This window comes from Rhea pennata, chromosome Z (genome assembly GCF_028389875.1).
Source record: "Rhea pennata isolate bPtePen1 chromosome Z, bPtePen1.pri, whole genome shotgun sequence".
NCBI lineage: Eukaryota > Metazoa > Chordata > Aves > Rheiformes > Rheidae > Rhea > Rhea pennata.
Genome location: NC_084702.1, coordinates 79,595,822 through 79,612,216, shown reverse-complemented (window position 1 = coordinate 79,612,216; position 16,395 = coordinate 79,595,822). Strand labels below are relative to the sequence as shown.

At 47.8% G+C, this 16,395-nt stretch overlaps 2 protein-coding genes across 8 annotated transcripts in view; both read right to left on the bottom strand.

Annotated features, from left to right (window-relative positions):
- Positions 1-1,503: 1,503 nt before the first annotated feature.
- On the bottom strand, positions 1,504-7,937 carry ELAC1 (elaC ribonuclease Z 1). 3 transcript variants are annotated; one of them, XM_062599618.1, is made up of 5 exons: positions 7,740-7,937; positions 4,873-5,011; positions 4,613-4,791; positions 3,299-3,763; positions 1,504-2,488 (listed from the first exon to the last, which is right to left on the bottom strand). In XM_062599618.1, exons 3-5 carry the CDS (start codon positions 4,767-4,769, stop codon positions 2,016-2,018), a joined length of 1,095 nt encoding a protein of 364 aa, XP_062455602.1. In that variant the 5' UTR covers positions 4,770-4,791; positions 4,873-5,011; positions 7,740-7,937; the 3' UTR covers positions 1,504-2,015. The 3 variants fall into 3 exon arrangements, with proteins under 3 accessions (XP_062455602.1, XP_062455603.1, XP_062455601.1); XM_062599619.1 differs by lacking the exon at positions 4,873-5,011 and having other exon boundaries at positions 4,613-4,832; XM_062599617.1 differs by lacking the exon at positions 7,740-7,937 and adding an exon at positions 5,101-5,169 and having other exon boundaries at positions 4,613-5,011.
- A 1,171-nt stretch (positions 7,938-9,108) lies between these two features.
- ME2 (malic enzyme 2) overlaps positions 9,109-16,395 on the bottom strand; it is a 36,832-nt gene continuing 29,545 nt past the window's right edge. For 4 of the 5 annotated variants that reach the window (XM_062599678.1, XM_062599679.1, XM_062599680.1 and 1 more), the window contains exons 14-16: positions 15,956-16,026; positions 15,129-15,227; positions 9,109-14,729 (exon numbers count right to left, since the gene is read on the bottom strand). In XM_062599678.1, the coding sequence (XP_062455662.1) occupies positions 14,580-14,729; positions 15,129-15,227; positions 15,956-16,026 (320 nt within the window). In that variant the 3' untranslated portion in view covers positions 9,109-14,579. Of the gene's footprint in view, positions 14,730-15,128; positions 15,228-15,955; positions 16,027-16,395 lie in introns of those variants that run through there. The other variant, XM_062599683.1, reaches the window with a different exon arrangement.

Genomic DNA, 16,395 nt, shown 5'->3' with positions numbered 1-16,395 from the left:
CAAATCTACAGCCGTTCCAGCGCGGAGGGACAGGCAGCTGAGCGCCGCTCGTGCTCGAGAGGGCCAGCGTTGTTCTCTCACTGTATGAAGGCACACAGTGGCTGAAAACTGTTCTGCTTTTGACTACGTAAAGTAGAGGGTGATAACAAGCTCTTTGCACCTGCTGTTATTGTTGATGTCCAGCATATGATCTTCCAAAAGAAAAACAACTTCTGCTTGGAAAGAACGTGCTGCTGCATTCTACAGCCTCTTCTAGCTTTACACCATTTTTTAAGGGAAAAGTCATAGAGATCAGTGACTTTCTGCTCCAAATGCCATGTTGTTCAAGTCTGCAGTCTTTCCAGTCAGGATCTGCTTCAATTGTTAAAGAAATCAAAGCATTCCTCTGAAGACCGTATATCTGTATTTGAAATATTGTTACAAAACATTATCATTGGTGTAATTTAGTTCAGAGTTACAGTAATCGCAGTAAGGCAAAGAGTCTGTTAGAAGGGTAAGATTCAGTTTGATCAGTTTAGACAAATATTAGGAAATCACACTCCTTTTATTTTTCTTCAAAGCTTGCTGTTCATTACAGCCACACACACTTTTTAAATGAAGAGAATGTGAATAGTATAGTGCGTTATAGGCAGGATTTAACTTTCTCATTTCACCATCTTGGTCTGGGTCAAGATTACCACTGCCTAAAAACAGATAGTGCAAAGTGGTACCTCATTTACAAATGAGAGATCTTCAAAGCGTAGCACTGTTTTCATGTTTATAGCTTTATTATTCCAGATTTAAAGCTGGGAGGTAAATGGTCAATTAAAACAAATTTGGTTTCCATATGTATCATCATCAATTCAACAAAAGCACAAGCATAAACTCTAGCAGCTGCACTTATACCTGCCAAAGTTTTAAGTGTTTACTAGAAAGCTAGGAAGCATTTCAGCTCTCAGGAATGCGTGCTAAGGGATACATATCTAGGGCAGACTTTTCAAAAACAGTCATTTAATTTTTGAACACAAAATTGAGCTAAAATATAGGAAAGTGGTAGTCTCTGAAGTCTGATTAGCTTTGAGGAAGGGGAGAGAGATTTAAAGTTAGTCTACACATCACTTAAACTGAAAGAATAAAGTCATTGCAGACACAGATCTAGCTAAACACAAGGGAAATTCCTCCTCTAGATGTATTTCTACCAATAGAAATATGCTTTTATCAGAATAGTATGATTATTATCAGAACAATTTGCCTTTGAAAACACACTTGGAGGCACACATTCGGAAAGATTGCTTTTCATCTCCCTAAAGACCACCGGAGTACACTTCCAAAACTTCAGTGATGCAGGAACAGGTACGCAAACCTAGGACTCGCACTTCAGAGTTTTAAATGAATCAAACTAAGAGTGATTCACCTCTGACAGGAGGCCTAAAATACAGTTACTTATGTGAAAGCTTTACAAGCGACGGGAGTATTTGTAAAAACTCCTCAGCTTGAGTATAGCAACATCACCAGTCACAAATATTTAGCAGAGTTATAAATGCTTTATTAGTTTTAGTGTAATAGCCCTCTTACATAGAAATCAGATAAATAGTTACAAAATAATGTATACAAGTTTGAAATAGATGTTATTCAAAGACTTGTAACGGAGGCAAGATATTTTAAATTCCGTGTAGAATATAACCTTCCTGAAGACTGTATTAAGTGAAATAATGCAGTGGTCTGCTCCAGGAGTCTTTTGTGTAAGTGAAACATCTAGGCTCAGAAGACTTATGCCTATGCATCTCAATTTCTGGCCAGCCTAGGTGCCTACAGCAATCACTTAAGGATTTATTCCACGCTCCAGATTTCCTAGTACCTTTTTTCTTTCTGTACAAAAGTGGTGATAACTGTACCTGGTACTCTCTACCACTCTCAAGTTTGCAGCTCTTCTCCATGAACCACAGAACTAATTTGGATACCAGAAACCCTACCGTTAGTTTTAAGTGTCATTGAACACCAGCACACTTTATATCTTCATGTAGAGCCTGCTAATACTACAATTTTTGCTTTTTCAGTGGAACTTCTATTGTCATAAAATCCTCAGCTAGTGTTACTTCTTGACCACCTAACACTGACTCTGCCTGTCTCTTCAGTTCTGTTACATCAGTGTCTCCTTCACTTGTTTGAGTAGCTGGTTTGTATCGTTGACTAAAGTGAGTCAAAACCAGCTTCTTAACTTTACATAATTTTGCAAAATCAGATGCCATTTTTGGAGTGCTATGACCATGCTCTCTGGCCTTCTCCTCTTGCGTATCATCCAATGTGGCTTCATGAATCAATATATCTGCTTCATAGCAAAGTTTCATGGCTGCATCTCCAACCACCCCCGAACAGTCCCCTAAAATGCAAATTTTTCTTCCAGGAATAGGGTCTTCTAAGACATCTGAAGGACAAATAGTTACTCCATTTTCTAGAACAACTGTAATACCATTCTTCAGTTTTCCATATAGAGGACCTGGATGAACTCCTGGTAAATAAAAGAGTCAATAAGTGCTAAGATCATTGCTGGGTTTCAAAATCTTTTAAAAGGAGATACATTACACATAGAGCTGTCTCACTGAAAAAATACAACCTCAATATAAGTAGCAATTGACAGTTCACATACTTCATACAAATAAAAAGCTTGTAACTAATAGAAGGTTCTTTTGAAAAAAGCTTCATTCTTCATATTAGAGTGAACAAAGTCATGCAAATACACTGCCATACCTTTCTCTGAAAGCCATGTTATGCTTTTTAAACCTTACCTTCTGAATTTGTTTGCTCTTCTCAGTATGAGAGTAGTCTGCAATATTAACACGCAGTAGCATGACACACTGATTCAGACTGCTGCATTGGTATAATCTATTAGAACGCTTTTACTAGAGAATGGAATTAAAATGAATTATGGAGACATAAACACAGCTCTAATTTGCTAGAATACCTAGAAAGGCAGCCATAAAAAGGTTTCTGCTGCTAGCGAACCCGATTTTGTTGCAATTGTTGAAAACTGCAGTCAGCACTCAGCTTGAACACATGCACTTAGACATCTGCTGCCTCCTGATGACTTCTCAGCATCTGAAGCTGCAATATGAACACATCTGCTATCAGAACATACCCCTTTGGTCTAACAAAGGCATATAACAGGTCCGACAGGTGTAAGAAAGGCTGTTAGACCTCCAAGGCAAACGCAGCAAAAAGCAGTGATACTGTAGAGGCATTCAGGAATAATTTCCACAAAATACCAGTCTCCAAAGCATTAGCTAATTTTAAAGAGGAAGAGATAAGTCAAAGTAGTTACCAATTTCTTTTAGCTTTTGTACATTGAGTTTACCCGTCCGTGGCTTCTCCTCCACTACAAAGCCAAACGAAGGAATGCGGTGGAAGAGACGAAACGCTTTCACAACAAACTGCTCATCATCAACCAGCAAGTAAGAGTTTTCTACAGGATCCAAGTGGAGTATTCTCCCTCGTGCTTCCTCTGAAGGTACTTCTCTGTCCAGATAAGAAAGTTCTTTAAACTCTTCTGGAGGACACTGGTCCCGTGTCGGTACCAGTTCATGAACAACGTAAGGAAACAGAAGCTGTGAGTGGGAGAGCTCCATAGTCCTCCATATAAAGTTTCGGAGTCCTAATGGTCCATAAATGTCAAGAGGTGGTTTGTTTGGGTCAGGGCTACTTTGGAGGCTCAGTGTGCACAGTAGGCCAGGAAGTCCAAAAAAATGGTCACCATGAAGATGGGTTATGAAAATCTTTGTAATTCTACCTATTGATTAGCACAACAGAAAAAAAAAAAGAAGAAAATAAGCAAACACCATGGCAACTCAAAAATGAATCACTTACTTTTTGACAAAAAGGAGAGAAGGAAATGAAAGGAAGGCAGGAAATGAAAATAAAACCAATATTTAAGAACTAAATCCCAAACCACTAAGCATTTGTTTCCACTATAGTGATAACCTTCCACTCAAGTCTTATTTTGACTTACACATCAAAAAGACAAGTCAAAAAAGACTGTTGAGATATGAGTTTTACCTAATTCTAAGCAAAATGTGCTAAGAGCAAGGAACAGGATCAGCTGGTGACATCTGCGGCATTAAAATGCACAGCAGTTCGGGAGAGTGGCTGCATGTTGATACATCACATGGAAACTGTGGACTAATGAGAAACATCAGCTGGAATTCGTGTTTTGAATTTAAGACATGAAATGATTGCAATTTCCCCCCAAAGATTCTGGGGGGATTCAAACTTCTTTAAAGAGCCAGAACCCCACAGTTCTTACCTAATTTCTTAAAAAAAATAGTAAAAATCAGTACTTTGTTTCTTCACTTTGACATTAAATCTGACAGTAGCTTCAGATTTTGGGGGAGCGGGAGGTTGTTGCTGTTATTTGCTACAACGAAGAAGCGAATAGGACCGCACGCACCCGATTTTATTCAAAAACACCAGCAAAAATCTCTCTGGACAGGCACACGCCTATCGCCCGGCGCTGCCTGCAGACGAACGCAGACCCTCGGCACGATCTCGAACCCCGCGAGCGGCGGGACCAAGCGCCTCGCGTGAGCCTCCCGGCGCCTTTCCCCCTCCGCTCGTCGCGGCGCCTCCCGGCAGCGCTAACCTGCTCTCAGGTGGCTTTTCATGAGCTGCGTCTGGGTCCCCTCGCCGCAGTCGAAGAGCCAGGACTCCCCGTCGCGGCGAAGCGCCAGCGCTGACGCGCCTCTCGCCGGAGACGGGAACGCTGAGCCCGTCCCAAGGAAAGTTACTTCCATGGACATTTTACACGGGTCAGTTTGCCACCTGCAACTGATGTTTTAAGCCGCTGAACGTGCTTATTTCTGCTGGGAAAGAAACATCTGTGCTGTAAGTGCAGGTATCCACCTTGCTTTCGTGGGAAGACCAAATTCCCCTTCCCTCGAAGGGACAACGCGGCGGCCACCAGCAGCAGGTTCCCTTCCTACGCCAGGGGAAGGTTTGCAAACGTGCACGCCGGCTGGTGCGTGGGACCTCTGCCCGTGACCTGGATAGTAAAGCAAAACGAAACCCTAACCAGCCGGAAATCCTCTGGTCTCTGAAACTGCGACTACGTCTCTCTTCTCTATTTCTAACCTTACGTTTTCCCATTGCCGGAGTGCTCCTTCTACCGTTTTTCCCTCCCGAGGGGCAGGCACTTCCCTGGTAAAAGTCCCTCTCAAAGGACCAACGTGGAGGCCGCAGAAGCAGACGGGCCAGTACAAGTGAGGGGAGAGAGCCCCGGCCCTCGAAGCAGCTCCGCTGGCTCCCCCGGCCTCCCCCAACTCCCCCCAGCCTCCTCCGGCTCTCCTGGCCTCCCTCGGCCTGCCCCGGCCTCCTTTGGCTCCCCCCAGGCTCCCCTCGCCCCCCTGCCGGCCTCTCCCAGCTCCCCCCAGCCTCCTCCGGCTCTCCTGGCCTCCCTCGGCCTGCCCCGGCCTCCTTTGGCACCCCCCAGGCTCCCTTCACCCCCACCGCCAGCCTCTCCCAGCTCCCCCCAGCCTCCTCCGGCTCTCCTGGCCTCCCTCGGCCTGCCCCGGCCTCCTTTGGCTCCCCCCAGGCTCCCCTCGCCCCCCTGCCAGCCTCTCCCAGCTCCCCCCAGCCTCCTCCGGCTCTCCTGGCCTCCCTCGGCCTGCCCCGGCCTCCTTTGGCTCCCCCCAGGCTCCCCTCGCCCCCCTGCCAGCCTCTCCCAGCTCCCCCCAGCCTCCTCCGGCTCTCCTGGCCTCCCTCGGCCTGCCCTGGCCTCCTTTGGCTCCCCCCAGGCTCCCCTCGCCCCCCTGCCAGCCTCTCCCAGCTCCCCCCAGCCTCCTCTGGCTCTCCTGGCCTCCCTCGGCCTGCCCTGGCCTCCTTTGGCTCCCCCCAGGCTCCCCTCGCCCCCCTGCCGGCCTCTCCCAGCTCCCCCCAGCCTCCTCCGGCTCTCCTGGCCTCCCTCGGCCTGCCCTGGCCTCCTTTGGCTCCCCCCAGGCTCCCTTCACCCCCACCGCCAGCCTCTCCCAGCTCCCCCCAGCCTCCTCCGGCTCTCCTGGCCTCCCTCGGCCTGCCCCGGCCTCCTTTGGCTCCCCCCAGGCTCCCCTCGCCCCCCTGCCAGCCTCTCCCAGCTCCCCCCAGCCTCCTCCGGCTCTCCTGGCCTCCCTCGGCCTGCCCCGGCCTCCTTTGGCTCCCCCCAGGCTCCCCTCGCCCCCCTGCCGGCCTCTCCCAGCTCCCCCCAGCCTCCTCCGGCTCTCCTGGCCTCCCTCGGCCTGCCCTGGCCTCCTTTGGCTCCCCCCAGGCTCCCTTCGCCCCCCTGCCGGCCTCTCCCAGCTCCCCCCAGCCTCCTCCGGCTCTCCTGGCCTCCCTCGGCCTGCCCCGGCCTCCTTTGGCTCCCCCCAGGCTCCCCTCGCCCCCCTGCCAGCCTCTCCCAGCTCCCCCCAGCCTCCTCCGGCTCTCCTGGCCTCCCTCGGCCTGCCCCGGCCTCCTTTGGCTCCCCCCAGGCTCCCCTCGCCCCCCTGCCAGCCTCTCCCAGCTCCCCCCAGCCTCCTCCGGCTCTCCTGGCCTCCCTCGGCCTGCCCTGGCCTCCTTTGGCTCCCCCCAGGCTCCCCTCGCCCCCCTGCCAGCCTCTCCCAGCTCCCCCCAGCCTCCTCTGGCTCTCCTGGCCTCCCTCGGCCTGCCCTGGCCTCCTTTGGCTCCCCCCAGGCTCCCCTCGCCCCCCTGCCGGCCTCTCCCAGCTCCCCCCAGCCTCCTCCGGCTCTCCTGGCCTCCCTCGGCCTGCCCTGGCCTCCTTTGGCTCCCCCCAGGCTCCCTTCACCCCCACCGCCAGCCTCTCCCAGCTCCCCCCAGCCTCCTCCGGCTCTCCTGGCCTCCCTCGGCCTGCCCCGGCCTCCTTTGGCACCCCCCAGGCTCCCCTCGCCCCCCTGCCAGCCTCTCCCAGCTCCCCCCAGCCTCCTCCGGCTCTCCTGGCCTCCCTCGGCCTGCCCTGGCCTCCTTTGGCTCCCCCCAGGCTCCCTTCGCCCCCCTGCCGGCCTCTCCCAGCTCCCCCCAGCCTCCTCCGGCTCTCCTGGCCTCCCTCGGCCTGCCCCGGCCTCCTTTGGCTCCCCCCAGGCTCCCCTCGCCCCCCTGCCAGCCTCTCCCAGCTCCCCCCAGCCTCCTCCGGCTCTCCTGGCCTCCCTCGGCCTGCCCTGGCCTCCTTTGGCTCCCCCCAGGCTCCCCTCGCCCCCCTGCCGGCCTCTCCCAGCTCCCCCCAGCCTCCTCCGGCTCTCCTGGCCTCCCTCGGCCTGCCCCAGCCTCCTTTGGCTCCCCCCAGGCTCCCCTCGCCCCCCTGCCAGCCTCCCCCAACTCCCCCCAGCCTCCTCCGGCTCTCCTGGCCTCCCTCGGCCTGCCCCGGCCTCCTTTGGCTCCCCCCAGGCTCCCCTCGCCCCCCTGCCGGCCTCTCCCAGCTCCCCCCAGCCTCCTCTGGCTCTCCTGGCCTCCCTCGGCCTGCCCTGGCCTCCTTTGGCTCCCCCCAGGCTCCCCTCGCCCCCCTGCCAGCCTCCCCCAACTCCCCCCAGCCTCCTCCGGCTCTCCTGGCCTCCCTCGGCCTGCCCCGGCCTCCTTTGGCTCCCCCTAGCCTCCCCTCGCCCCCTGCCATCCCCACTGGCCTCTCCCAGCTCCCCTCAGGCTCCCCTCAGCCTCCTCCGGCTCCCTCCAGCCTTCCCTGGTTCCCCTCGGCCTTCCCCAGCCTCCCCTCGGCCTCCCCCCCGCTCCCTCCCGCGCTCAGCGCCTACCCGGCTGCAGCTGGAGGTGGCGGTGGCGGCGGCGGCGCAGGCCCGGCCTCCCCTCCCGGCGCTCCCTGCCTCTGCCCTTCCGCCTCTGCAATTGCAGTGCGGAGCTGGCGTTGGCGCCCGCTGCCCGCGCCGCGTTCTGGCAGGCAGCCCGGGGCGCTGCGATTCCCGCGTTGCTCTTTTATTTCTTTAGCACGGGGTTGATGCTCTCCCCGGCCGCGCTGGCTCTTCTCCGCGGACCGCGGGCGCGAGGGCGAGCCGTCGCCGTCGGACGGGAGAGGATCGCGTCAGCTCCCCGCGGCGTCCGTGCCGGCGCTCGTTCGCGGCGCAGGAAGGACAGCTGGACACGGGTGAGCCCAGGTGAGGCCGGTGGCGCTAGCAGAGGCCCGCGGACGCCCTGTGCATCCACCCCCCGCGCTCGAGCCACAACGGGGATCTCGTACTGCTGCCTTGGCTGTTGCATCCCGACGACGACCACACGGCTATCCTGATCCCCGTGGGATGTGCTCCGTGGATCCGGAGCATTTCCAGCACACCAGACCCCCAGCTCACGGATCAGTTTGTCTGAATTTGTATCTATTCCAAACTGGATTTAGGGAAGCCAAACGAGTGCGCACAGCTGCAGTTTCAGCTAAGTTAGGGCCTGTTAAAACTTCCCTTTTGAAGGATCTCCAGTTACCTACGATGATGCTGGAAAGGCAACTGCCATCGCAGGGACTCCCTGCTATGCGCAGCGGTGGCGTTTGCTGTCCGCTCCCCTGCTGAACGCGAGCAGACTGAGCGCTCCTTTTATACGAGCAAAAACTCCAAAACACTAAGTGATAGGCGCAAAGAGCACAAATAAACAAGCTCTGGTAATTCACAGCAGCTTTCACTCCCTAACCAACTCCTCCTCCCTTCTTGATGTTGTAGGACTATGCAGGTACGACGACACAAGACATGTTTTGTCATCAGAACATCTATCTCATGAGGCGTCAGATGTATTAACGGAGAAACTAGTGGTCTCGTGGGTAGAGTGCAGCACCTGGGACTCCAGCATGCACATGGCGAGGGACAAACTACTTCCCCTGTAAGACTCAATTTCTCTGGTAAAGCACAGAAAATAGCACTCAAGTCCGCTTTTAAGGAGGCCAGTTAAAGTATTGTAAAACAGCTAGATGTGCTATTTCTAGAAAACCCGCTGCGAGAAAAAAATTTATTTGTTTAGTCAACAGTCTTAAGTACCTGTTTTGTTTCTTGATCACTTACAAGGGACAGGAATGTCTTTAAACAGATTAAGGGAAAAATGAGAAAAAAGTGGCTACTGTAGGTAATTTCTTACCAATTTTGTATAGGCCAAACATCACTGTTTGAGAATAAATAAAATCAAATGTCATTTAGGCAAAGAGAATGCATTTTACTAAGAAAATAGAAGACCAGAACATACATTTCAACAATTACAATATTATAAAGAAGAAATAAAACAAGTTCACATTTAAATACAATTTTAGTTTCAGCTGAGCAATGACCCTCCTAGATTAAGTCAACCCTCAACAGATTAGACTGGAATTGTTCTCACAAGCATTGCAATACAGAGTTACTTTTACTTGGGTAAGACAGATGTGCTTAAGACAGAAATTATTTTGCTACTCTATTTCCTGAAAAAAATGACAAACTTGCTATGTTTGCGTAGTCTGAAAAGCATTGTTATTTCTGTTTTTAATAAAAAGGAGCTATTTAAAAGATAGGTGAGTCCAAGCCTGAGGTACTCGGAGGGTTACGTTCAGTTCAGTCCAGTGCCCATTTTGCGCGTGCGGAGTGTATGTGCACACCATGCAGAGAGCTCTCGGAGTGCCGGCAAGTCGAACACCTGACCCAAGAGAGGTTTTAATGAGTTCTAGCCGTGGTTCACTACACCACACGATACCGAATTCTCCGCGTGCGACCTGGCTGTTAGCACACATCCCTCTGGAGCAGGCACGAGCAAGCTGTATCGTCACCGAGTGCTGCGCTTCGGGGAGGCGATGACGGGAAGCAGAGGCCTAAAGTGTGTCGAGTTTGCTTCGTGTTCCACCGAGAACATCTGCAGACTTTCTGATACCACGGTAACATCATATTTCACAGGTAGGTAGGAAGGTCAAGGTAGATACATACAGAATTAGATGTCCCTTCACCAGAGGCAACTGAATTGCATTAATTAAATTCAGCTGCCAAGTGGGTGTAACTAGAGCTTTGCTCTAGATTTTCTCCTTGCTCTAGTATTCAACACGATACCAGTCCTTGCATATTACGTACATTTGCTACAAAACAGGATAGCAGTACGCTTTGCAACAGTGAGCATCAACTTTAAAAAAGTCCTAAAATGACAGTGGTTTTCTTCTTAAATTCAAGAATAGCATTTATAACCAAGAGAGAACTGAAGCCCAAACTGTTTTGTTCTTACTGTCCCCATCTGAAAGTTGGTTGATTACTTCATCTAAATCACAGAGAGACTAACATCTGCACCTTTAACATCGAGGAAGGCTGCAGCAAACCCCAAATGAAAGATGACAACTTGAATTTTAATTAAATCCAGAGTCAGCTGAACTAAAATTCAAAGTTGTAGCTACACAACAGTACTGATCCCAGTTCTCCTACAGGAGTATTCACTAAACAGGGCTGCTAGTGAAAAAAACACAAGGTATACTGTCTTCGTCCCTTACTTACAGTTTCTACCAGAAGAGCGTGACATAGGATTACTTCACCCCCTCCTGCAAAACAACGTGCTGGAAAAAACAGTACAGAGAACACATACACCTACCGCAGGGAAACCTGTTAAACAGTGATCTGCATGTAAAGCATCACTTCATTTTAAGCTTGGAAAACAAACACAGCATCATGAAACATCACCATTAACTAACATATCCAAGAACAACTTATGTGGCAAGTCACACTTTTGGTTTTAAATATATCAGACACTATATTTTAATAGTCTTCCTCTGTGTGTCAGCTGTTGGCACACTGGCATACGCTTGGAATACACAAACCTCTGTAATCTTTGAAGGAGAACATGCATATTTCATAAGTGAGGTTATGCTCCCTTAGCTGCTTTTCTTTTTAAAGACCTTCTGCTTCTCCTCACCTAGATGTCTCTGTACGTTGCTGTCAAAAGACCCAGTCTTGCTCCAGCTGATTTTAAGGAAGCAAGTCTTGGATGAATCCTGAAAAAGACTAAGCATCCTCAGCTCTGCTGACTTTTATAGGAGTTTTTGATGCTTAGTATTTTCTCTGAAGTGTTCTGTACCTCCAGAATAGCATCCTAACAGAAGAGACATGACAGACATTTCTATACCATTCAGAGGGCAAAAGTCACTAGGGCTGTGTGAAGAGCTACAACACTAGTCGTCGTTTAGGCAAACATTTTCAAAAACCTATATAAGCTTAACTTACTCTATGTAGCGTTACAAAATGCATCCTGGTGAAAGCTCTTTGCTTTTGCATGCTGCCTGAGAAAATTTTCTGTACTGATACAGACTAATAAATGCTTTTGATAAAGCCTGCAAAGAAAAAAATATCAGCTTAAGTAGAATATGAAAAGGGATCCTTCCTAAGTGGCAAGATGAGCAGTTAGTTAGTTAGTTAGTTAGTTAACTGTCAATTAACAGCTAGCTAATTGATTCAAAGATTTATTAGATTTGAAGAGTTCATCAAAGCTGAAGATGAATCTATGTACTTAAAAATACTCTGAAAAAGATGGAAGAGTGACACACTCAGACGTTTGTGAGCTGACGCTACCTGTTGCAAACGGAAAACAACGGCTGTAAGTTGAAGGCAAAAATCCTACAGTGTCACTATTTCAAGCTATAGATGACCAACAGAGCCTGCTACATGCTGGAGACAGATGTGCGTGCAGACGAAGCCTACTGGGACCTCTCAGCTGATGTAACTGGGACGGATTAGGGAGACACAGTGAGGACTGTGCTACTCCAGACCTCGGGAACATCTACAGCCACATCGTGAGGTGACTGTCACGGAGCCTCACAGTCAAAGATACAGTAAAAACATGAGGAGTTTCTCCTCACCTATGCAGTGGGATTACATAAAAATTATCTAGTAACGCTTATAGCTAGGAAAATCCCGCTATCAGCTAGTTCTGAACAGCGTCTGTTGGCCTCTGCGTAGAGAGGACAGCAGGCAACCCACGCCAGGAGGAGAAAGAACGGCATTTCACAAAACAGGCATCTTCCCAGTCCTTGACACAAGCCACTGCCAGCTGCCTGTTTGGTGGCTTCCTCTGGGAACCGAAACCACTCTCGCCCCACACAGGACTCCTGTTGCAAGCGGGGAATATTATTTTCCCAAGTGCAGATGTTCTGAAACCCTGAGTACCGTCAGTGCCCTTTCATTATAAACGATGGCTGCGCTCGCTGCCTGAAAAAGGATCAGGCTCAGTAGATGGATGTAGATCTTTATTTTGCAACACGGAGCTGCATTTACTGACTGCCCTGCCTCTGCAGTCAGTCTTAGCCAGCACTCAGGATCAGTGCATGGGGTATCTGTTACTCCTCTACGTAATTAGGATTTTGCCAGAGGCGAGGAAGCGTGCGTTGGCTGATAGGCTTTAATACAACGATGCAGAACCTCACTGACGCACTACAACAGGCTTTCAGTCCGTGCTTCAGCAAGAGTTGAATTTTCAGAAGGTAAAAATAATTTGTACACTAAATAAATAATTTTTAGTAAGATCATATATTTAAATATACTAAAAACTAAGCATAGCAAAAATAGATGAAAAAAATTCTTTGTAAAAACATTGTGTGTGTGTTGGTCTTTTCTTCTGTATATATACTTATATATACGTTGCAAACCACATAAAATCACACAACTTGGCAATGCAGCATCTAGAGCCCCACAAGACAGCTCTTCACCATTTTGAATATGTTTGTTTTTCCCTCACATCACTGCTTTCTGGGTTCGTATAATCAGTCTTCTTTCCTTGCTCAGGTGAAATCTTCCAAAAGTTTACTGTCTTTTTTCCCTAATACTTTTTTATATTAAAATCAGAGACTAGGCAATAAGCAAGAGCCGGTGTCTTTTTAAGGGGGTACGAAGTCTGTGTTTCCTGTTCTGTGCTGGCCATACTTTACATACTTCAGAAGAGATTGCATTTTCCAATGTAAATAAAGGGCACAAGGCATATGCCTGCCATGGGTAAATTCTGAGCAAGATTTACTTCATCTCTTTGGTTTATGGCGTCAGGTTTTAAACCTATTTTTTTTTTGCCAGTACAACTTTTTCAATATGTATTTATTCATTTTTGTCAGGTTTTTGTCTTTACGCAGCAAAGGACGAGAGGGCATATCATCTTCACTTCTGTTCCTGACATACCATCGTCTTTTATAGAGACTAGATTTAGAGAAGTCACAGACTGCCGCTAGGAAAATTTGTTGTTGCACACTAATATAAAGTAACGAAGGGCATCGAAAGCAGATGTGAACAAAATGAAAAACAATGCACATTGTGATATTGGTATCAAATGTGTAGTACTATCACTGTGAGGAAATAGAGCCAAAATTACACTAGCAATTTTTGTCTTCATACAAAACACCCGAGAAATTAAACCTGCACAGGGAGAGGGAGGCTCAAGTGATCAACTTACAATTTCTAAGCATTCGATCTTTCAAGTCTCCTATTTACTGTTTTCAAACTAGGAGTATGCCGAACCGAGATCACAAGAAACATTCAGTCAAACTTCTGTACATGTGCGTGTCAACAGCTGCCTGTAACACCTCCGGGTTTAGCTTCAAAAGCTTGTGGGGAGGAGTCTTTTGTTCAAAGTGGCAACTAAGTCCATTTAGGAGCCCTTCAAGTCAGAGGTATCATAAAAACATTAAAAGCAAGTCCTTCTGTGAAAACAAAGTTATGCAAACTAAAGGGAGAAAACGATCTTGCTGATTTACTTAAAGGAAACAGAACCTGAAAAAAATTAACAAGTGCCCAAGGACTTTTGTTTCACATCACCTTGGAGTCTACCACAGATGTTCCTCTAAAAGATTTCTGTAGATTACTTCAGAGTCTGCCTTTATAGGATATAATTTATAGGATTTATAGGATAATTTATGCTTTACAGGATATAGCATAGCTTTGTTTTTTAAAGTCAGCAAGTGATTAATATTAATTTTCAGACTTTCCAAGAATATATTTTAACTAGTTCATATTTCTCCTAATAAAAGATTTCACACAGTGATGAAAATTCAGAATACAAATATTGCTGCAGATTCTACACGTGCACATCACACTGCTCCTCAAAGCACATTTGAAAAACAGAGTAGCCAATGAAGCAAGGAACTCCGGACACACGCCTCTTTAATCATCAGACCAAACAGCCCATTAGACTGTTGGATTTGTCTTAAGACGTCCTTATTTTTTCTTGACAAATTCTCTTACAATGTCACAAATGATGCAGTGTGACAATACCAGGAGAATTAGACAGAAGGCTGATTATTAAAAGCAGAAATAAATGATTCTGCAAATCAGCAGTGAGGAGAGTGCTATAATTCATTAAAATATGCATGCAGCTAAAACATCATTATTGGAATTCTTTAGTGCGGTGAGGGCTCTACGGTAGAAATGCAACATCATTATTCAAATTAATTTGAGAGAGCTCTATCAGTTATGTGACGGATGCTATCACCCATATGGTTCATCAGATACTTGGGAAGATGGGGAGAAATCTATGTCAAATCAAAAACAAGGGAGAGGCAAACAGACAACAAAATGAGAGAAAATAAATTACAAGTCTCAAAAGTCACGATTTAAATTGGTCTGAAAAGGGGATCCCTGCAGAGTAGAAGATGCTGTCTGAGGAGTGTATCTTCCGGTGCATCAGTGTACCTTGGACTCAGGCCAGTCATACACATCTGGCATGAAGGACTCATACTCATAGGTCCAAACTTTTGATCGAATGTAACGGTTCTTGTCTGCAGGTTCAGGATAGTGGAAAGCCATGTTGTTCGTGTACAAAAATTCCATAACCTGAAAAGTTAAATCACCATGCAGTTGTGCCTTTTACTATATTCATGTAAAATTTGTGCTTCCACTGAAAAATGTTTAGGACTCTACAGCTCGAACAAAGATAAATACCAAAGTCTTTTTACAGTTACAAATTCAGGAATTTACAATTCCTGAATGCCTTATCAGGAATCTGGAAACTTCATTTCAAAAATCAAAGGAGAGTAATTTTGACCAACCATCACCGCCAAACTGAAGCATCCAGCAAAATCAACATTTTTGTAAGTGTTATTAATAGCACAAAGATAGGTCTGGGTGCTTTGTGCCTAAGTACCTAGTGTCCAAGTATCATGCTGTACAACTCACTAAGTTAATATACACATAAAACACATAGTGCAGTCCACTTTTATGCTTCATACTCACCTTGACAGCAATATAAATAGAAACTTCCCTGATATTAGACAGTGGAGGATAAAGTCTTCCCTGTGCAAGTTCTTCATCAGTCAATTGTTCTGTCAATGCCTGAATTAGAAAAACGAACAAGTTCCTACTTACTGCATCCTGAACGGGATGAATAACACGCTAAGGTGCAAGAGAGAAATCAGCTGGAGCATTCTTTGCTACTACAGCTCTCCCAAAACAGTAGAATGTGACACCTCAAGTCTCAATATTCTCAAAGGCTGACACAGCAATCTATGTCCGGATCAGCAAATTCTGCTCGTAAGCATTCAGCAGAAATGAGATCCTATTTTTGAGGCCAAGTTACCTATTAACAGTGGAAGTTACAAGAGTGCAACACGACTGCAGGGGCGCCCGTGCGTTTGGTCACTTGATTCAGCGGCTGCTCCGACGTGGCAGGAGCTCCTGCTCCAGAGCAGAAAGGCCGTACAGCACGGGAGCCCCGGGGCCACGCGTGTCCCTGAGCACCCGGCCTGCCGTGGGGCCCCGAGGGGACAACGAGGAGGAGGGCAGGAATGCCCTCACTCCTGGCAGGCAGGGAGCTGCCTTTACACATGGACAGATTTCGCATTTGGGTGTTCAGTTTATGGATGAAAAATATTAAATTTTCACAGGAAGCAGTCACTTCCCACCATTTTGCTTGATCAAAAAACATTTTTTTGATTTTATACCCCCTAAAAGGAAACAGAAAAATCATACATTTTTCAGCAAGATTTGAGATATCTCAGAAAACCTGTCACATCAACCACCCCTGTGTCAGAAGCTACAGCCTACTCTGCTTCCACACTTACCTTAGCAGCCTCTAGGAAAACCTTATCACTAATATGTCGAACACTGCTGAGGACCACAGCGAGAGCCACGCCTACAATAAAATTACCGCCAATTAGGGCCACATCGTTTTAAATTACGCACCCTGCTGCTGAGAAGCTGAAAGTCATCCAGAATGTTATTTTTAAAAGTCTTCCCACGGCCTTCTACACACGTTCACAAGACCATGTGTGCCAGTCATTTAGCATAATGAGTGGCTTTTGACAGGGGGTTGGAGCTTAGGAGCTGGAGGAAGAAAGGGAGAGAAAGGATAGAGGAAGGCAGGGAAATATCCCTATTACCTTTTTTTGCACCCTCACTCACGCAGACGTAACTCACAGATGAGTGTATTGACACTTACTTTCTCCTTCCCCCCAACACAAGCAGGGAGACTCGTGCAGCAGGAGCGAGACCTTTAATAACA